Source organism: Lotus japonicus, chromosome 1, assembly GCF_012489685.1.
Source record: "Lotus japonicus ecotype B-129 chromosome 1, LjGifu_v1.2".
In the NCBI taxonomy this organism is placed as follows: domain Eukaryota; kingdom Viridiplantae; phylum Streptophyta; class Magnoliopsida; order Fabales; family Fabaceae; genus Lotus; species Lotus japonicus.
The window spans coordinates 82,952,015-82,974,265 of record NC_080041.1 but is presented as its reverse complement, the minus strand read 5'-3'; the positions used below and the strand labels follow the sequence as shown (position 1 = coordinate 82,974,265).

Below are 22,251 nucleotides of genomic sequence, written 5' to 3'. Positions count from 1 at the left end.
CTACTATTCCAGCTGTAGTAATGAGTGATTTTATTTTTGAGTACACGAATCTTGCTTTGGTGGATAGCCTACATTCATGTTACAGTGAATGGTGGTTCTTACGTGTGGGGTTTAGTCTGGCTCCTGAAAAGTACTGTGGCTGAAGATCAGACAAAAGAAAATGGTGAGTTGAAAGGATACTGATGTGGCTGAAGGCATGACCTATACCACACATGAAGGATTTTCCTTGAGAAAATAAGCAATATACAATATAGATTTGCTAAACAACACCTTCTCCCAATTATCAGAAAAGTACAGGATGCTAAACCCACGCTACCTCTAACCACAAGTTATCTATTTTATCCATTATTGCGATGTAGTAGAACACTAACTAGTTTTGACTTTTGAATTTTATCCATAACTAGCTAGCTGCCACCCCATACCGACCAATTGCTGATGAATTGATGAGTACCGCTCTGTTGAAATTCATATTCAAAGAGGAAGAGAGTGGTTATACCCCGGTTCAGATATCTCATAGGAATTACATCTTTAAGCTTTCTAGAGTCTTCAAACACAATTCTGAACTCATTTGGAAGATGAGTTCCCCTGCAGTTCGAAGCGTTTCAGAATGTTTCATCAAGCCCTTACACCCCACTGAAGAATCAAACCAAATCTGTCACTTAACATCCTGGGATATAAGTATGTTATGCTTTCATTACATCCAGAAGGGTCTCCTGTTCAAGAAGCCAGCACCACCAGAAAACCAACAAGATTTCATTGAGAATCTGCTGAAAAAGCTCAAGCATTCCCTTTCAATTGCCCTCTTCCATTTCTATCCATTGGCTGGTCGCCTTGTTACTCACAAAACTCAAGACCCTCATCACCCCTCATATTCAATTTCTGTTGATTGCAGCAGCAACAATCCCGGAGCTAAATTCATCCATGCAACCTTGGACATGACCATATCCGAAATCCTCTCTCCAGTTGATGTTCCACTCATTGTGCAGTCATTATTTGACCTCAACAGAGCATTGAACCATGATGGTCACACCGTGCCGTTGCTCTCCATCCAAGTCACTGAATTGGTAGATGGCGTTTTCATTGGTTGTTCCATGAACCACAGTATTGTAGATGGCACTTCTTATTGGAATTTCTTCAATACATGGTCTGAGATCTTTCAGGCTCAAGCTCAAATAACACAAGGGCTTCAATGTAAAGATGATGATATTCTAATTTCACACCACCCAATTCACAATCGCTGGTTTCCACAAGGTTGTGATCCACCTATTAACCTTCCCTTCAAACACCACAACGAGTTAATCACTAGATTTGAATCACCAGAGCTCAGAGAGAGAGTCTTCCATTTTTCAGCAGAGTCTATTGCAAAACTGAAAGCAAAGGCCAACTCAGAATCAAACAGCACCAAAATCTCATCATTCCAATCCTTATCGGCACATGTTTGGAGATCCATCACTCGCGCCCGAGGACTAAAACATGATGATGAAACCAATTGCAGGTTAGCCTTAAACAACAGATTAAGAATGGAACCTCCTCTGCCACGAGAGTACTTTGGGAACTCAATCGATATAGTGAATGCAAGGGCAGGTGCAGGGGAATTGCTTGAGAACGGTCTTGGATGGGCTGCGTGGAAGTTGCATCTTGCTGTTGCTAATCATGATGACAGAGCGGTGAGGCAGAAGGTGAAGCAGTGGCTAGAATCTCCTGTTGTGTACCAGCTTGGTCTTCACTTTGAACCTTACAGTGTGACAATGTCGAGTTCACCGAGGTTCAACATGTATGGGAATGAATTTGGAATGGGCAAAGCTGTGGCGGTTCTGAGTGGGTATGCTAATAAGTTTGATGGGAATGTGACTGGATATGAAGGATGTGAAGGAGGAGGAAGCATTGATTTGGCATTGACCATTTCACCTGGAGCAATGAGGGCGCTGGAATTAGACGAGGAGTTCATGCAGGCTGTTTCTGCTCGTTCGCTATGATTCCTGTTTTAGTACCTGTTTGGATGCAAATCAAATCGAAGTGTATTTTTCTTGTAGATAAACTCCAATAACTCAATATCAAAAGAGGCTCTTACTTTGGTAATATGGCAATGACATCTACTTGACCCAGTTGTATAGGTTTATCCATAAAATCTTTCTATTTACAATTATTTTCTTTTGAAATTAGGCAGAAAGGAAGTTTTGCTAAAGCATTAGATGCTTTATTTCCCATCTGACTGTAATCAGGGAAAGTTTTCCAGACTTTCTATGTTTTGTGATGTTCTTTGAGCTGTGTCATCTGAACAACATTTACCTCCATTTCTAAAAAAGGATTTTAAAGTTTGATGATTTTGCTTGAATTGGCTGGCTTTAGAAGACTAAAGCTTAACCTGTACTCCGAATTGGTACTTGTGCTTAAACTTTAGATTTAGAACACGTTTCTTGAGGGTTCTTTATAATATATGGATGCAAATCTTTGACCAGCAGGAGCAACCACGTGCATGCTGCCACTTCTTGACCTAAGTCATTCAATTTATTAGTAATATAGTATTCAATATTGATCCCTCGCATCAGCTTAAAACCTCATGTTTCAACTTCAAACACATTAACTTTGCCTTAATCTCTGCTAATCTGAAATCTTAGCAACGCAAATCTGAATTTTGCATCTGCGTACTTCGGAAAATGAGTACCCCATCTGTTCAACTCATTTCTGAATGCTTCATCAAGCCGTATAGCCCCATCGAAGACTCAAACCAAATATGCTATCTAACACCCTGGGATATAGCTTTGTTGTCTGTGCACTACATCCAGAAGGGCCTGCTCTTCAAGAAGCCTGAATCAATTGATAATCAACAAGATTTCATGAACAACCTTTTGGACAACCTCAAACACTCTCTTTCTCTTGCACTTGACCATTTCTATCCACTCGCCGGTCGCCTTGTAACCCAGAAAACCCAAGACCCTCTCTCTTATGCAGTTTTTGTTGATTGCATAAACAGTCCTGGAGCTGGATTCATCCATGCAACTCTAAACATGACCATATCTGACATCCTCTCCCCTGTTGATGTCCCACCTGTTGTTCATTCATTCTTTGACCACCACAAAGCGATCAACCATGACGGTCACACCATGCCTTTGCTGTCAATCAAGGTCACTGAACTCTTAGATGGCGTTTTCATTGGTTGTTCCATGAATCACTGTATTGCTGATGGCACTTCCTATTGGAATTTCTTCAATACATGGTCTGAGCTCTTTCAAGCAAAACCTCAAACACCTCAAGTGCATGTTGATGCTCCCATAATTTCACACAACCCCATTCACAATCGATGGTTTCCACAAGGTTGCAGCGATCGACTAATCAACCTTCCCTTCAAACACCATGATGAATTCATAAGCAGATATGAATCAACCAAGCTCAGAGACAGAATCTTCCATTTTTCAGCAGAGTCTATCACAAAACTGAAAGCAAAGGCCAACTCAGAATCAAACAGTAACAAAATCTCTTCATTCCAATCCTTATCAGCATTTGTTTGGAAATCCATGACCCGCGCTCGCAACTTACAACATGATCAGAAAACATCTTGCAAACTAACCGCAAACAACCGATCGAGAATGGAACCACCTCTGCCTGAGCAATATTTCGGAAACTCAGTTCATGGGCTCGAGGCAGAAGCGACGGCGGGGGAGGTGGTTGAGAACAATCTGGGATGGGCGGCGTGGAAGGTGCATGTGGCGGTTGCGAACCACGGCGATGCGGCGGTGCAGAAGTATGTGAAAGAGTGGTTGCTGTCTCCGATGGTGTATCGGATTGATATGTTGGTGGAAGCGAACAGTGTGATGATGAGTAGTTCACCGAGGTTCAATGTGTATGGGAATGAATTTGGAATGGGGAAAGCGGTGGCGGTTAGAAGTGGTTATGCGAATAAGAGTGATGGTGAAGTGACTGCATATCCAGGTAGAGAAGGAGGGGGAAGTGTTGATTTGGAAGTGTGTCTTTTGCCGGAAACAATGGCGGCTCTGGAATCAGATGAGAAGTTCATGAGCATAGCTTCAGTGTGCAACAATCCCATGTGCTAGCTATCACAATCCATGGCTCTCCTTCTTTTCATTTCTCTGATTTCATTTGGGCTTTATATTTTCTGTTTTTACTTGTCCTGTTTGTCTATTTCTCTATTTCTCTATATTAGGATGACACCCGCGTGAGGCGGGAGCGGAAGCGTCTTCCCGCTTCCCATCTCCACATTTCTCTTCTATCCCCACTTCATTCTCATTTCACATAATGGGGAGAATTTTCACTCTATTTCTATTTTTCGACATGTTATTAAAATTTTAAACTAAATACGTAAAATACATAAGTTAACTCAATCAATTTAAAAGCCTTTTTAATTAGCTATAGAAGCATATATATAATTATCATTCTCAAAATGTGTTTTTGTTGAAGAGAAGAAATTATATTTTTCTCTTACTATTTAATAGGGGTGTACAAGACCCGGCCCTACCCGTCAACCCGTCCCGGCCCAAGCCTTTAGGGCCGGGTTGAACCCGACCCGATCATTAAAAGAATCCGGGTTCGGGTTGATCTTTGAGTTACCCGACTTCGGGTAGGGTCTGGTTCGGGTTGACACTCGGGTCACCCGGCCCGTCCCACATATATATTTTATAAAATTTTAATTTGTTATAATGATTAAAATGTGATACATGGTTCTCAAATTTATCTTGCCATGTAGATGAAATTAAAATGTTTAACATTTATCTTATGAATTAAATAAACGTTGCTCAAACTATTGACACTTTCATGCTCTAACAAGAGAAAATCATGTGTGTATGTATTATGCATATGTGAGACAAGTGAAGAAATGATCAAACAAAATGTAAACCTCTCAAGTGCAATAGATTATGAAAGAATTGGATTCTTTCAAGTTATTTCTTCTAAAAAATAGTTCTAACTTATAACTCTTTTAGTATGTTATTATCTTTAAATTTTACAATTAGTATCAAATAGTCTTAAACTTATTGTCCCTTGGGCCAATCCGGTCTCGTCCTACATAGACCCGTCCTAAATTGGACCCGCATAATGTCGGGTTGCTTCGGGTCTAGGACGGATTAGGGTCTATGAATTGACCCGATCAATATTTAGGGCCGGGTTAGGATTAACCAAAACCCGTCCCAACCCGTCCCTTGTACACCCCTACTATTTAACAATAATAGGGATCGAACCCATGACTCACAAACAACATGGGGGGAGAGACTAACCACAAGACCTACACAGTTTGTTTGATAAAATGTGAATTATTGATGACCCGGGATTTAAGGCTATTTTCCTAGTTTATTTGCATGCATTTTAATGTATTATTTAAGATATTTTAATCATTTTAGGACACTCTAGGCCTATTTCATGCATTTTAATATTTTTATTTAGTTTTAGTATTTTTCTACATTTTATATTATTTATCTAGATTTTATTAGGATTTAAATTAGCTTTATATTCTATTTAAATATTATTAGGATTTATTTACTTTAATTTAGGATTAGATAGTTTATTTTAAGTTGTTATCTTATTTTATTTTGTTAATTTTTATCTATCTTTAATTAGGACTTTTTGAATTATAGATTTGATTAGAATTTAGTTGGTTTATTTTGAGATTTTTATCTTATTTATCTGATTTTTATTTAATGTTAAAATCAGGAATAATAGAGCTGATCCGGCGCTGCTGTTCCATGAAATCTACCACGCACCTGTGGAGATCCAGCGGTTGATATTTTCTTCTCTGCCACGTGCTACAATCATGTCGAAGGTCCACCGTAAGAATGGTGGTGCGCGGAGCACGGGAATACGTACTTTAAGCTTGGACCAGTTGGTTGCTGACACGTGGCACCACTTTTAGATAGATTTTGAATTGGGCTTTTGTGCGACAGAGGGACCACGTGCACAGCAACAGCAACGTGATTGAATATATATATATTTGGAGAGAACAACCTAGGGAGAGGATTGATAGATTGGAGATAGCAGCTCTTGAGCCGTTATGGAGTTTTTCCTAGAGTTTACTTTAGCACCACTTTGAGCTTTTTGAAGAACTCTTTTTATTTCAATAATTTATTTGATTATGGAAGCCATGTTTGGCTAAACCTCCGTAGGTACTTGGGGTGTCTGGTTTGAATCTTTTGATCTTATGTTTTGATTTACTTTTTGATTCATGAATCCTAGTTTTATTTATGAATTTTTCATCTTTTATCTATGAATCTTTATGCATGAAGATTAACTTTGTTATTTTGTATGCGATTGAGAAATCGGTAGAAAATAGGGATCCGGTGAGGAATTGATTAGGAACGCCTACGCCTTAGAGATAAGGGTAACTTCTAGTTGTGTTGGCTAGTAACTAAGTACTTTAATTCTCCAATTAAATTCGTCTAGGAACTAAGAGATTAGTGTTAGCAATTTAATTGGAAGTTCTGCGTAGTTAAGAGATTATCACGTAGAAACTTAGGCAAGCATCATAAATAAGTTAGATAATTCATGAGTTAATTAGTCTATTAAGAACATAAGTGAGATTGATGAAATCCTACCCCAGGTACTTCCCCTTTTGATTGCTTTCAATACTACGCACTTGCTTTTCACTGAATTCTGCAACTTTCAATTAAGTTCGTTTTCAACAACAATTATTTACCCCCAAAACCTTTTTACTAGTCTTTTTAGTTATTTAATAAGTGAAATTGATTTGGACAACCGCAATTCTTGAGATCGATATTTTATTACTACCTAACGAATAGGTACACTTGCCTAGGAGTTATCAATTATCATATATATATATATATATATAGTATGTTTTTTTAAACCTTGGGAGAGCCAAGGTCATCCCTTGCTCCAAGGTAGTACCGCCACTGTTTAGTTGTCACCTCATAGAGATTAGAGATCTTCATCTTCTACTATTCTAAATGTAACTTTTATTATAATTCTGTATAATTAAAAAGTAAATATATTATTATTATTATTTATAGGTTTAATATTATATTTTCTAATCTCTCAAGGATTTTTCAAAGTAATTATATGTTCACGCACTGCGCGTGTCTTGAGATGTGAAGCTGACACATAAAAAAATCGCTCTCATTTCATGTTACATAAGTAATTTTAAACAATTTGAGCACTCTACCTATTTATTTTTCAACTTCCAAATGATCATTTTCAGTAACATCCACCAACATTCAATACATGAGCCTCAAATATGAAAAATGTTTGAGATATGACCGAACGAATATAGTTAGCCTTTCATCTAACTTCTCTTTAAAATACATTTACACACATTTGAAGTCATCTTATGGAATGGGCGAGGCCCACATCCCCTAAAGGGGGCTCATCTAAGAACAATTGAGCGTGTGGAAGAACGAACGTCATGGGCGAGAGTGGGAGACTTTAGAGGATTAGGACATTATGCTAGAACGATCGTCGTAAGGCGATCACTTTATGTAAGGGAGCTGGGCCAAGAGTGTTGGAGTCGTCTAGCCCAATTAGCTTAGGAATTAGGTTTCAATGTACTACCCCTATAAAAGAGAGCTTTCACATTGTTGTACATGACCTTTTGACATTTTATCTAAAGAGGATTAGGTTATTACCTCACCCTTTCTTTGCTAGGGTTTGAGGCCTATAACCTTTATGAGTGTTCATTCTGAAACATCTTAATTTGTTATAATATATAAAATTAAACTTTAAGTTACACATATGACATTAATTACAAGAAAAACGAGAATTAGCGACAGACAAAAATCTTTAGTAAGCTCTAAAAGTCGTTAGTAATAAAAATCACCAACGATCAAATATCCATCTTATCTAGCTCCTTAATAATATTTACCAACAATTTTCAAAAGCTATTGGTAACTTAGCGACGGTCATAGCCGTTGGTAAGTTACTAACTACCTCAACCGTCGTTAAGTTACCGATGACAAAGTATGTCAATTTGAACGAAAAGAAAACATTACTAGAAATGAAAATGCTTCATCGGTAGAAATTTTTTTAATTTTTAATATATTGCGCTCTTCGTGACAATATAATAGAACCTATTTATAGTTTGATAAAACTTACCCATATTATTAAATAATATCATTTAAATATAAAACCTTAAATTCAATTTCCATAGTCCTTTTTAAAATTAATAAAATAATAATAAATACTAAATACAAAATAAAAAAATGAAATATTGAACATAAAAATTGTTTAATCAAAATTCTATTTATCGATAATTATTATATAAAAATATATCATTAATATGTATTTTTTTACGTATTTATCATATTTATAAATATAAATTCAAAATACATCTAGATACTTCTAGATTATCTCATAGAGTCTATGTTTTTTCATTCAATAAACATATAATGCATGTTTATATAATACACATTTTTTTGCCACCACAAACCATCAAAAGAAAATTCACCAAGAGCACAAATATAAGCTATACAAACCAATAATCTCAAAAAATCCATCTCAACCAAAATTCCGAAATTTTCTTGTTAATTTCTCCTATTTTGTAGACCAAAACAATAGCAAAAAATTATTCTTTGTTTGCACTACTTGACTCAATTACTGTCAAAATTGAGCTCAGTGACGGTGGAAAGAAGGAACTTCCACTAGCCTCTATTCCCATCACCCCATCACCTCCAAAAAAGAGGGAAGAAAAACTCTCAAAATCATGAATCATGCAGGGCCAAATAGTGGACAGTAGACAAGGCTAAGTAAATTCAGGGAGAAGATTATGTCAATAGAGTTTTAGTTGTTGTTTCCCTGCAGCATCGCTGCCATTTGGGAGCTGAGACTGACTAAAAGTCTCGGTTGGACCTTCATCATTAGTTGTTTCTTCCACGGAGGGAGTTTGGAAATCAGCTTCCAAGTTAGCATATCTCGATTTACCCGGAGCTAAGGAACTAGAATCAGCCCGAAGCCGAGCAGAGGGAAGCCATCTCATCCCGTCCTTACGCCTCCTAAACAGGTCACCCTGCACTTCCACAACGGTAGAAGTTCTCAACGAATCCAATATCAACTAGGTGTTGCTTGTCAAACTCCTAACTCGAGGGAAGTTGGAAAAAATGTTGCAGGAGAAGGGCTTTGGGGGAAGAATGGCATACCCTAAAGTGCTCCAATGGCACTGAACAACATATAATACACGTTTATATATGTTTACATATATGAATATTCATAATATTTTATGAAATGTATATTTTTGTTGATATATTTAGTAAAATTAATAATATGAAAAAATTACATTCTATTCTTTATTTATTAAATTTTTTATTAATTAATTAAGTTTCTTTAAAATAAAATATATTTATTTAGTATGAGTAGTTAAGTTAGTTGCATGAATTATTGTTAGTTCTATTTTTAAGTTAACTTTTAATTATTACCTGATACTATTAGTATTAACACAAAATAAAACACAATTTTTGAGGGAGGGCGAAGAAGGAGGTCTTTTGCTACTTTTTCTCTTGCAGGGACTGAATGCACTATCCGATTATTACTAGCTTTTTATTTCATGGTTGTACTGTCTTGCTTTGTTAGTTTGTAACATGTAAGGGTGGTGGAAAGGAAAGCATGATCTTTCCTTTTGCTTTTGTCCATGTAACAGTGCCAGACTTTGGTATGTTTTTAATAATATTGATATATATAAAAAATTAATATTTTAACTTACTATTTTATAATGATGTTGGAAGAGAGGCCGCAAAGGATTCCAGACAAGCTTAACATCCTTGCAGATGGTCAGGACACTTCTATCAAAGTGACAAAGGAGGCAGTTGAAATATCGGCTGGAGAGCCGAAGGTAGGTTGATTCGTATGTTTTGTCAATAAATTGTAGTTTTATTTTTAATTTATAGAATAACTCTTTATGTTTTGTTTTTAGGCGGGAAGTGTCCAAGAGTTTTTGAAGTTTGTCATTTACCACTAACAGAAGTTTCCACGCAAGGATAACACTCAGTTGATGGTGGCTCGTATGAGAGTATTGTTTTTGCTAATACGTACAACGCCACCTATGGGAAATCCTCAATCAGTCATTGGGTGGTCTAAGATAATTAAGCATTAGGGTAGTTTATTTATAGCTTATGCACTGTGGATCTTGATAATGCAACTTCCACCCTCTATCAACATATGGTTGTCGCATTAAATTATATTTTTGCGTTGATGTGGTTATTAATGAACGTCATTCTAAAAGTGAAGGTGCTAACATTTCTCGTTCAATATAAATATGTTTCACATGACATTAAATGAAATTCATTACACAATGTGAAATTTACAAAATAAACAATTTGAAATGTAAGATACAACATATATATAAGCTTTGAAATGGATACCAGTGAAACTGAAAGGCAAGAGACTGACAAACTCATATATATGTTACTTACGTCTTTTAAATGAGTATTTATAAGTTATCGACGTAAAAAGCCGTAGGTATTTTGGCGGCAATTGTTCCGCTAAAAAATCTCAAATTTATTCAAGAAAATAAAAAATCTTTGGTAATGACACGTGAAAATTACTCGCCAAATCAGTAACAAGCTAAATTTTCCCGCCAAATTATTACCAACATATGTATGTTCTATTTTTTTTCTTACGAATATTCCTTTCTTACGGCTAAGCGGTCAGTAATTGAGTCCTTTATCGACTACTTTTTGCTTGTATGTAATAAACCGTCGGTAAATCAAACTATTTTTTTAGTGGTCGTGGACCCGTGGCAGTTCTGAGTGGGTATGCCAACAAGTTTGATGGTAATGTGACTGCCATATCAAGGATGTGAAGGAGGGGGGAGTATATATTTGGCATTGGCCCTATTTTCTGATGCAATGAGGGCGGCGCAATCAGACGAGGAGTTCATGTAGGTTGTTTATGTTCGTTCCCTATGATTCTTGTTTTGACAAAAAAAAATATAAACAAAAAACATTTATTAGAACTTATTTAGTGCATTTTCTAGTAAATGAACTTCAATAATAAGCTTATATCTGAACAAACTCTTCTAAGTTTGGTAATATGGCATGCCATATACTTGATCCTGTTGTATACAGTGATGGATCTAAGTGCAACACCATGAGGGCATGTGCCCTCACTTAATTTTGAAAAGAATCATTAGAAAAAAAATTGAGTAGTAAAAGTTTGTGGTTTTTTATGGTTTATTTGGTAAAAAAATGTCTTCACTTGTGTTCCACATTGAGTAGTAAAAGTATGTAGTTTTTATGACTTCTTTGGTAAAAAATGTCTTCACTTGTGTTCCTTTTTTGGTAAAAAATGCAATAAATTCTAATAGTATATATTAAAAAGAAATTATAAGAATTTATATGTATATATTGCTCTCACAACATCAAATTTTTGGATCCATCACTAATTTAGGTTCACCCATAAAATCTTTCTATTTACATTTATTTCCTTTTGAAATTAAGCAGAAAGTAAGTTTTGCTGAAGCAGCAAATGCTTTGATTTCCGATCTGATTGTTGTCAGGGAAAGTTTCTCAGACTTTGTTTTTTGATGATCTTTGGAGCGGTGTCATTTGAACAACACTAGAAGATGATTTTATAGTTTGATGATATTCCTTGAATTGGTTGGCTTAAGAAGATGTGCTAAAGCTTAACCTGCTCTCAGAATTTTAAATATTTAAACAAGGAGAAAAATTTATAATGTTGAGTGAAGTTTTAACAATCAAACAAAGCAAGTTCTGATCATGTGCCCAATGAAAGGCAGTTGGCTTCCAGAGGAATTGTTAAAGATCGATATTGGCGTTTGTAATTTCAAGTTTCAACTTGCAATTTAAAATTAGTATGGGTTCTTCACCTTCCTTCTTCTTGCTGCCAATGTTCCCTTGGTGGTCTATACAAATCACAAACACACGCTAGGTCCATAGAAGAGATACTATCTACATTATATTAACATCATATTACAATCACTTGGTCTCTCTACTGTAACTCTCTACCTCGTTTATCTCCACTGCAACTTAAACAAACACTGCAATGCCTATTTGCCTGAATGTGATGAAATCTAAGTCATTCAATTTACTAATGATATATCCACCAGTGATCCCTAGCATCAGCCCCAAAACTCGTGTTTCAGCTTCCAGCCTTCCAACACATTTACTTTGCTTTTATATCTGCTAATTCAGATATCTAAAGTCTTTGCAACACAAATCTGAATTCTGCATCTGTCTACCGGGGAAGATGAGTAACCCTGCAGTACAACTTGTTTCTGAATGCTTCGTCGAGCCTGTCGAAGAGTCCAACCAAATATGCTATCTAACACCTTGGGATATAGCTATGTTGTCCCTACACTACATCCAGAAGGGCCTTCTCTTCAAAAAGCCCGAATCTGTTGTGAATCAACAAGATTTCATGAACACTCTGTTGGAAAAGCTCAAACACTCTCTTTCTCTTTCCCTTGTCCATTTCTATGCACTCGCCGGTCGCCTTGTTACCCGGAAAACCCAAGACCCTCCATATTATGCTGTTTTTGTTGATTGCAGAAACAGTTCAGGAGCTGCATTTATCCATGCAACTTTAGACATGACCATATTTGATATCCTCTCCCCTGTTGATGTCCCACCCATTGTTCAGTCCTTCTTTGACCACCACAAAGCACTCAACCACGACGGTCACACTATGCCATTGTTGTCAATCAAGGTCACGCTGAACTCTTAGATGGCGTTTTCATTGGTGGTTCTATGAACCACTGTGTTGGTGATGGGACTTCATATTGTAATTTCTTCAATACATGGTCTAAGATCTTTCAAGCACAAGCTCAACAGCTCATCATGGGCATGATGTTCATCTTGATGTTCCAATTTCACACCAACCCATTCACAATCGATGGTTTCCACAAGGCTGCAATCCATTAATAAACCTTCCCTTCAAACATCATGATGAATTTATTTGCAGGTGTGAAGCACCAAATTTGAGGGAAAGAATCTTCCATTTTTCAGCAGAGTCGATTCCGAAACTGAAAGCAAAGGCAAACAGAGAATGGTCTTTCAATTCAACAAAAATCTCTTCATTCCAATCATTATCAGCATTTGTTTGGAGATCCATGACACGTGCGCGCAACCTGGCTCATGATCAGAGAACAGTTTGCAAACTAGCTGCAAACAACCTGGGATGGGCTGCATGGAAGCTTCATGTGGCTGTTGCGAACCATGACAATGGGGTAGTGAAGAAGTGGGTCAAAGAGTGGTTGCAATCTCCTATGGTGTATCGCATTGATCTGTACCTGGAACCAAATATTGTGTTGATGGGTAGTTCACCGAGGTTCAACATGTATGGGAATGAGTTTGGAATGGGGAAAGCAGTTGCGGTTAGAAGTGGTTATGCGAACAAGAGTGATGGCAAAGTGACTTCATATCCAGGTAGAGAAGGAGGGGGAAGTGTAGATTTGGAAGTGTGTCTTTTGCCAGATACAATGACCAACCTGGAATCAGATGAAGAGTTCATGAGCATAGCTTCAGTGTGCAAAATTCCCCTGTACTAGCTATCACAATCCTTTTGTTACCTCTTCTTTTCATCCCTTGTACTTCATATCAATATATTTCTTTGCCCATCAAAAAAAAAAAATTCTTCTTTTCATGTCTCTCATTTGTAGTCCATGTGCCCAGTTTTTATTTATTTATTCTTTCCTGTTCTGTTTTTACTTCTTCTTTGTTTCTCTTTGAAATAATTTTTTATCTACCCCAAGTGAGAGAAAGGTGATATGTGATTGGTAGTGTGATAGATAAAGAAAAGAGAGATAAGAAGAGAAAATGAGATAAAAGAAAAAAAAGTGTAAAAAATAAAAATTGTTATCTATGTGCTATTGACCTTGTTGAACATTCAACCTTAAAATAAAATAGAATGATTTATATTTGTGTTAACTAAGTTTTTGGTCCTCTAACTATGTTGTTGGCATCATTTAGTTTTTGGTCCCTCATTATGTGCGACAAAGGGCGATTTGACACTCGTACATCATGTGCCACGTCACATGGAAGATTAACATGTCAGACTAAAACCAAATCTTTAAAATTTTAGAGCGATCAAAAACTTATTTGGCCTAGAAAGTTAGATTTTCTTCTCCACTCAAACTATTTCCCCCCACTCTTTATTGGTTTCCGACATAACCACCCACCCACAAACTCAAATTTTAGTCCAAAAAAAACCTAACTCAAGAAAGATTCAAACTTTAATCCTAATTTATTTAACTTCTAACTTCTTTCTTCCATCACCATTTTATGACCAAAAGGGATGAAAGTAATGGAAGAATGGGTTAGAGGATAAACAAATTAGAATTAAAGTTTGAACCTTTGTTGACTTTGATTATTTTCCTGTGTTACCAAAATTGGAGCTTGTATGTGGGTGGTTATGGTGTAATGTAGTGAGGAGTGAGAGAAGAGGGTTTGAGTGGAGAAGAAAATCTATTTTTCTAGGCTAAAAGCTTTTAGTCCTCTAAAATTTAAAAGAAAATGATTTTAATTTCTCAAGTGACACATCAACCTTCCGGTCATCTTTCAAGTGACGTGGCAGATGATGTTGGAGTGCCACATCACTGTTTACCGGATACATATGCAACTTCAGACTCCAGTGAAGACTAAAATCAGAAAATTATTAAAGCCACTATTCAAGAAGCAATGATGAATATACCGAGGGGGATGATATGCCTAAAACAAAAATTGAGAGCGATAATAACCTAACCTTTGTGATTGGAGTGGGAATACCATGATAGTAATCTAAGAGGGGGTGGATTAGGTTTATAAACTAGGAAGGACAAATTAACTTGTAGTAATTATTATATGTTAATGATCACTTTTGTATTCTTAGAGACGAAGGATTGAATTCTGATTCACTACATGAACATGGTCAAAATCTCTTTACAATGCAGAGCACATTTTAAAACCTCCTGATCACACTTTATGCACCCACGTTGACAATCTCTGGCTGCTAATCTTGACCAACAGCTTTGGTGAAGCAAAAAGATTTATGAAGCCTGAGCAAATTTTAAAAGCGCAAATTCACACGTGGTGCAACATATAAATAGTCATAAATTAAAATTAAAAAGACTTGTCATTTTTCCAGTAAAAGTATAGCTAACTAAATTTTCATTCTATCCACCATGACACGTCCAAGAAGACAATACAAGATAAGAAAAAATGGATTTGTAATTCACATAAGTTAACTGTATTGAAAGCAGAGAGATGAAACATAATAATATAATATATAAAATCACGAGGCAAATGAGCTTTCTGAGACTTCATTGGAGTAAATGTTCGACATTCACATTCTCAATCGTTACTATATCAACAAAAAAACTCATCATCTCTAAAATTTGATGATCAAAAGTTAATAATGAGATAATTGAAATTGAAATTGGGAGGAGCTGTCACCGCATAGAAGACACAAGAAAATATATAATAATAAGAAATATAGTTTTTTAAAGGACAAATAACAATTCATTGGTAAAACTTGATAATCCAATGCCACTATCAAGGAATTATTTTTCAATTTTGAAAGGCAAAATCAATGTGTATATTGAGAATGAATAATTATTTTTTCACACCTCTAAAATGAGGTGGAAAGAGGTGGATGAGGAGAGAGATAGGAAGAAAAGAAAAAGTAAAAGAGAGAAAGTATAAGATGTCATAAATGATAAAATGAAAGAGATATAAATAAAAATAGGTAGAAATGAAGTGGAGAAAAAAATGAGGTGTGAGTATATTATTATTCGGACAATAATAGCACACAAACCATAAAGTTGCCCACCTATCAACAATACAAACCCACCATAAAAAATTAAAAATAGCATCCCATGACAATCCCTTAATTGTTTTGGTCAATATTAAGTTATTGTTGATTAAAGAAGGGCCCAAAGAGCCTATCCCATAACGAGACAGTAGAAAAAAACTAGGAAGGAAAACAATAAAAAAACTACAATCAAAGCTGGTCCCACCCGACTTCCTAGAGTCCAGTCCTAGTGGTTCCCACTATACTAAAGACAAGACATTATCACGTGGGAAACCGATGAGTTGAGGGCTCATACAACCTTTTTTTTTTTCCCATCTCATAACTCGTTTTTTCCCAAAATAGGACCTGTGGCCCAAGTTAAATTTTCTTTTTTGGGCCAGGAGCCTGGGCACATGCCCAGCCTTGCCGGCGCCCCGGCTTCCACCATGTGCATGATGCAATCCTTGACTTTGCTAGGCTGGGTTGGTAGCAGCAAATTGAGATCTTTCTACTTCTGGTATGTTTTAGGAAGCAGAGAGGAATCGTAGGAACAGCACATCGTGTTCAACGTAAAATGAACCTTTCACATCAACTTCAAAGTATTCTAAAGATAACTAAGACAACCAGGAAAAGACAACAATGCATTGGCAGCTATAGCACTATAATCAAGTTATTGTGCGTCCTCTATACTCTAACTTTATTACATGAATATGATGAAATCTGAATCATTCAATTTATTAGTAATATCATCAACGGTGATCCCTAGCATCAGCCACAACCTCGCGTGTCATCTTCCAACACATTTCCTCCACCTTCATCTCTGCTAATTCAGATATCCAAAATCTGAACTCTGCATCTCACTACAGGAGAAGATGAGTACCCCTGCAGTGAAACTCGTTTCTGAATGCTTCATCAAGCCACAGAGCCCAATCGAAGAGTCAAACCAGATATGCTATCTAACACCTTGGGACATAGCTATGTTGTCTATGGACTACATACAGAAGGGCCTTCTCTTCAAGAAGCCACAATCCATTGAGAATCAACAAGATTTCATGAACAATCTCTTGGGTAACCTCAAGCAATCTCTTTCTCTTGCCCTTGTCCATTTCTATCCACTTGCTGGTCGCCTTGTAACTCAGAAAACAGAAGACCCTCCCTCTTATGCAGTTTTTGTTGATTGCATAAACAGTCCTGGAGCTGGATTCATACATGCAACTCTAGACATGACCATATCTGACATCCTCTTCCCTGTTGATGTCCCACCTGTTGTTCAATCATTCTTTGACCACCACAAAGCAGTCAACCATGACGGTCACACCATGCCGTTGTTGACCATCAAGGTCACTGAATTATTAGATGGTGTTTTCATTGGTTGTTCCATGAATCACTGTGTTGGTGATGGTACTGCTTACTGGAATTTCTTCAATACATGGTCTGAGATCTTTCAAGCAAAAGCTCAAACAGGGCATGATGAGTTTCATTCTGTTCCCATTTCACACCACCCCATTCACAATCGATGGTTTCCACCAGGTTGCAATCGACTAATCAACCTTCCCTTCAGACATCATGATGAATTCATTGGCAGGTACGAATCAAACAAATTGAGAGAGAGAATCTTCCATTTTTCAGCAGAGTCTATTGCAAAACTGAAAGCAAAGGCGAACTCAGAATCAAGCAGTAACAAGATCTCTTCATTCCAATCCTTATCAGCATTTGTTTGGAGATCATTGACCCGTGCACGCAATCTACCACATGATCAGAGAACAATTTGCAGGATGGCGGTGAACAACCGAACAAGAATGGAACCGCCTCTGCCTCATGAATACTTCGGAAACTCACTTCATGCAGTTCATGCTGAAGCAAAAGCAGGGGAGGTTCTTGAGAAGGATCTTGGATGGGCAGCATGGAAGCTGCATCTGGCGGTTGCTAACCACGGCGATGCGGCGGTGCAGAAGTATGTTAAAGAGTGGTTGCAGTCTCCGGTGGTGTATCGGTTTGATATGTTGGTGGAAGCGAACAGTGTGATGATGAGTAGTTCACCGAGGTTCAACATGTATGGGAATGAATTTGGGATGGGGAAAGCCGTGGCGGTTAGAAGTGGTTATGCGAATAAGAGTGATGGTGGAGTGACGGCGTATCCAGGTAGAGAAGGAGGGGGAAGTGTTGATTTGGAAGTGTGTCTCTTGCCGGAAACAATGGCGGCGCTGGAATCGGATGAGGAGTTCATGAGCATAGCTTCAGCGTGCAATCCTCTGTGCTAGCTATCAGCTCTGTGTTTCCTGTTTGTATATGTGCTCTGTACTTTTACCTTGTTCATGAGTCAACCTTAAAATCAAATAATCTGCATTTCAATAAAGGTTTTTTCGGGGTTAAGCATCAAATTAGTCCATGTTTTTGTGTCGTTGTCTGATCTAGGTCTCTCGTCAGAAAATTTATTGTAAATAATCCTCATCTTTGAAATTTTTTTGAGCGGATCCTTGCCGAAGATAGGAGCTCCATCGACCTGCGACGAGTGCTTAATGCAAGTCATAAATAAAGCTAAAACACAAAAAGAAAGTATAGCACCTGCCATGCCCAGACTAAAAGGAATGAAAAAAAAATCCCAGTGAATAATCAAACTAAATCTGCCACTTAACATCCTAGGATATAGGTTTGTTGTCCTTTCACTACATTTCGAAGGGTCTCTTATTCAAGAAGCCACAGAAAAACAAGATTTTATTATTGAGGTTCAATATGTAAAGGAATAAATTTGGAATAGGAAAAACTCACTGCACTACAAGAAAAAATAACATACTACCGTCGGTACACACGAAAAACCACCGGCAATGATGTTTTACCGACTACCACCAAGTATTCAATATATATTGTCGGTTGATTGCCAACGAATTTTCTCAAACCATGGTAAAACCATGAATGAACGCCAACCGGACCAGTCTTTGAACTGATTGAGGCACCGGTTTGAGATTTAATGGTCGAATAAAGGTTGAACCGGAGTCGAACCGGTGATAATTAAATTATGTTTATATATATAATTATATATGTGATGCAACATAAAGGTTTAAAAAAGCATGCAACCACCTAAGCAAAAACGTAAAGAAAGTAAGAAACATTATGTAGGTCCACCAAAAAACGTAAAGGGCCCAGCCCATATGCTAGTATATGTTAGTGTAACCTAGACATGCACTTCTTTCTCCCGTGAGCAACCACCACTTCACTTCTTCTACCATGTGCACCCACCTCTTCACTTCTATGCTCAGTTTTTTTCACCTTTTCTATGCTCAGTTTTTTTCCTCCTTCACCGGTGGCCGCCACCTTCGTGGTCTCGCCCTCTCTCCACCTTCCCTGTTATTGTTTGATAGCTAGCACCGCAATCCCTCTCCTAGTTTGCCTGCAATATCTTTATCTTAAGCTTCTTTGTCACTGCAACAGGGTTTCAACCAAGCCCTCTGTGGTATTGTAATGGGCTAATGGCTTGTGGTTGTCAGAAATTGAATTAGGGTTTCAGTATCTTTCCTTTTCTTTTTAATTTTAATTTAAAAATGATGGATCAATGTTAGAAAGGTAGAAGAGCAGCAAAACAAAGAGAAAGAGAAGGGGATGCTTGTAGAAAATTACAGAAGAAAAAAGAAAAAGAAAAAACAAAGTCGTATCTACGTGACTGGTTCAAACTGTTGGACAAACGGTTTTGACCGGTTCCACCGGTTTTCTTAAAGGCCGGTTATAGGAGCAAACTAAACCGGAGAAGCTCCCGGTTCCCGGTTGAACCGATTAGCGATGGTCATTTTTGTGGGTAACTAGTAACTACTGATGGTTTGAGCCTCTTTTTTATTTTAAATTCATATCTTATTTTTCATTTTCATTTTCGGCTTGTCGCTTTGCTCTTTCTCGTCGTTTCCCTCCTTTTGTTCATCGTCCTTTTGTGCCTTCAAAGTTGCAATCTTGGCTTTAAGGCTGACAATTTCTAATTGATGTTGACAACGTATTTCTGTGACTATTTCATGGAAGAACAAATGACGACTCAATGTACTATGCACAATTACAACATATGCCCCCCCATCTACCCATGACAGCTGATTTTTTGCTTTATATTGGTAAATCTAGGAGAAGTGTTTGAAAACATTTGCTATGACTCTGTAAGTGAGTTTGATTTGAGTTAATTCGCGGAAAAATAACGTTTAATGACTGTCATTTTTATAATTACTGTCTCTTTTTAAAGGCCACTAAACGTCAGTTTTCCGTCAAATGACTAAAATCAAACTCACTTACAAATCAAAGACTAAATTGGCCACTAACCCTTTAAAGATTAATTATATCAAACAATATTATATGCAAATTAAATATAAATGGAATATACTAGTCAATAAAAATTAAATGACAAAGTTCCGCGTACAAATCTTTTAAAGTAAAATAATACAATTAATTAGTCCACAATGCAAATCTAGTGTACAACACAACACAAAAAATCTAAAATATAAACTAAATTAAATACAAAAAAGGAAGGAAATACTACTTGTGTAGGCTTTGAAAACCTATATATATGTTACTAACAACTTTTAAACGAGTATTTATAAGTTACCAACGGAAAAAGCCGTAGGTATTCTGGCCGTCAATTGTTCCACTCAAACAAATTCTCAAATTCATTCAAAAAAATAAAAAACCTCTGGTTATGACGCGCAAAAATTACCCGCCAAATCGGTAACGAGCGCGCTAAATTTTCCTACCAAATTACCGATGCCTTATGCATGTTTAATTTCTTTTTTATTTTATTTTTTGCGAATATTCATTTCCAATGGTTAAGCCGCCGACAATGGAGTCCTTTATCGACGACTTTTTGTCCGTATGTAAAAACTCGTTGGTAAATTAGACTATTCTTGTAGTGGTTGTCGGTTGTGGCAGTTCTAAGTGGGTATGCCAACAAGTTTGATGGAATGTGACTGCATATCAAGGATGTGAAGGAGGGGAAAGCATTGATTTAGCATCGACTCTTTTGCTTGATGCAATGAGGGCGCTAGAATCAGATGGGGAGTTCATGCAGGTTGTTTCTGTTCGTTCCCTATGATTCTTGTTTTAGTACCCATTTAGATGTAAGCCAAAAAGCATTTATTAGAACTTATTTGGTGCATTTTCTAGTAAATAAACTTCAATAAACTCGTATTCGAACAAACTCTTCTTAGTTTGATAATATGGCATTGACATCTGTAAGACCAAGATTTGGTCAGTTGTTACAACTCTAAGTTTTGATGATAACAAGTTTATATTTGTGTATGAACAATTAGGGTACTCTAACGTTTGTCTTTTAAGTGTTTGACAAACAGGTTCTGATTCTGATTCAAAGTCATATTCATCAGAAGTTCAAGACCCAAGAGTAACCAATGTTACGCTTCTGCAATCACTACGTTCTTCTGAACGGTAGTAAATACTTCAAATGTTCTGAAGATTAAAGCTCTGATGTGGGCTCTGAAGATTCAAGTGCTGAAGTTCTGAAGACCAGATGTTCTAAGCGAACGGTCCAGAAGCTGAAGATTTGAAGACTCTGAAGACCAAGAGTAAGCTGGCTCTCAAGACCATAGTGACTCTGATTCTGAAGACCAGAGGTTCTGAGTGAACGGTCCAGAAGCAGAAGTTATGATGGTCAGAGGATCCAAGCTTCCTTCTGACTCTGATCCATTGCTTCACAAGTTCCAACATGAAGCGTCGCCAAGATCAGAAGCCAACTAGGCTAAGGCAATGTCATTGTCAATAGTACAAAAGCAGTGTACTATTCTGACCGCCTTACCTACGAAGTTCAGCCACTGCAGGTTCTGGAATTTCCAGAATTGCCCTCCAACGGATAGATTCTTTCAACAAATACATCACCTCACCTTGGAGTATAAAAAGGTTGAAGAGAGAAGAATTTGACTAAGAAACTATTATGCAATACAAGTGAAAACCTTCAAGAAAAATACCTTAGCAATATTTCTTCATTGTTCTTATTGTGTTTACTCCTGCTTATTTAGAAGCAAATCTTTGTAAACCTAAACCTTCTACAATCTGTTTGTAGTTCCTTGAGAGATCAGTGAGGTCAGATTTCTTGAGAAGACTAAGATTTGTTTGTCTTAATGTTGCTAGTTCTTAGATTTGTTAGTCACTGAGCAAGGTGTGCTAGTGCAGTTGTAACAATCTTTGAATAGTGGATTACCTTCATTCTACGAAGGGAGAAATCACCTTAACGGGTGGACTGGATTAGCTTGAGGGATTTATCAAGTGAACCAGGATAAAATACTTGTGTGCTTTTCTCTTTCTTTATCTCTTGCACTTTGTGTTCTTGAAACCGAGAAGTTTTGCTAAAATATAGAGGGAAAGTTTTTATACGTAAAACCCTATTCAAACCCTCCCCCCCCTTTTCTAGTGTTTTTTATGCCTTCAATTGGTATAAGAGCGTAAGTTCTGATTACTACACTTAACAATGTTCAGATATCCGGGCCGGTGTGAAAAAATCAAATGGCGACCACCACCAATGAAACTCAGAAAGACCACTATAGTGCAAAACCGCCTATCTTTGATGGAGAAAAGTTTGATTACTGGAAAGATAGAATCGAA

The 22,251-nt window shown here is 37.1% G+C and overlaps 3 protein-coding genes and 1 pseudogene across 3 annotated transcripts; all 4 read left to right on the top strand.

The window, feature by feature from the left end:
• Positions 1–295: 295 nt before the first annotated feature.
• LOC130722329 (uncharacterized acetyltransferase At3g50280-like) lies at positions 296–2,105 on the top strand. The gene has a single exon (XM_057573025.1). The coding sequence runs from the start codon at positions 444–446 to the stop codon at positions 1,974–1,976; it is 1,533 nt and encodes a 510-aa protein (XP_057429008.1). The 5' UTR covers positions 296–443; the 3' UTR covers positions 1,977–2,105.
• Positions 2,106–2,243: 138 nt separating this feature from the next.
• On the top strand, positions 2,244–4,140 carry LOC130722337 (uncharacterized acetyltransferase At3g50280-like). The gene has a single exon (XM_057573035.1). It carries the CDS (start codon positions 2,658–2,660, stop codon positions 4,050–4,052), a length of 1,395 nt encoding a protein of 464 aa, XP_057429018.1. The 5' UTR covers positions 2,244–2,657; the 3' UTR covers positions 4,053–4,140.
• A 7,787-nt stretch (positions 4,141–11,927) lies between these two features.
• On the top strand, positions 11,928–13,516 carry LOC130732130 (uncharacterized acetyltransferase At3g50280-like; annotated as a pseudogene).
• Positions 13,517–16,295: 2,779 nt separating this feature from the next.
• Positions 16,296–18,157, top strand: LOC130722306 (uncharacterized acetyltransferase At3g50280-like). Its single transcript, XM_057572993.1, has one exon. It carries the CDS (start codon positions 16,545–16,547, stop codon positions 17,931–17,933), a length of 1,389 nt encoding a protein of 462 aa, XP_057428976.1. The 5' UTR covers positions 16,296–16,544; the 3' UTR covers positions 17,934–18,157.
• The last annotated feature ends 4,094 nt before the right edge of the window (positions 18,158–22,251 follow it).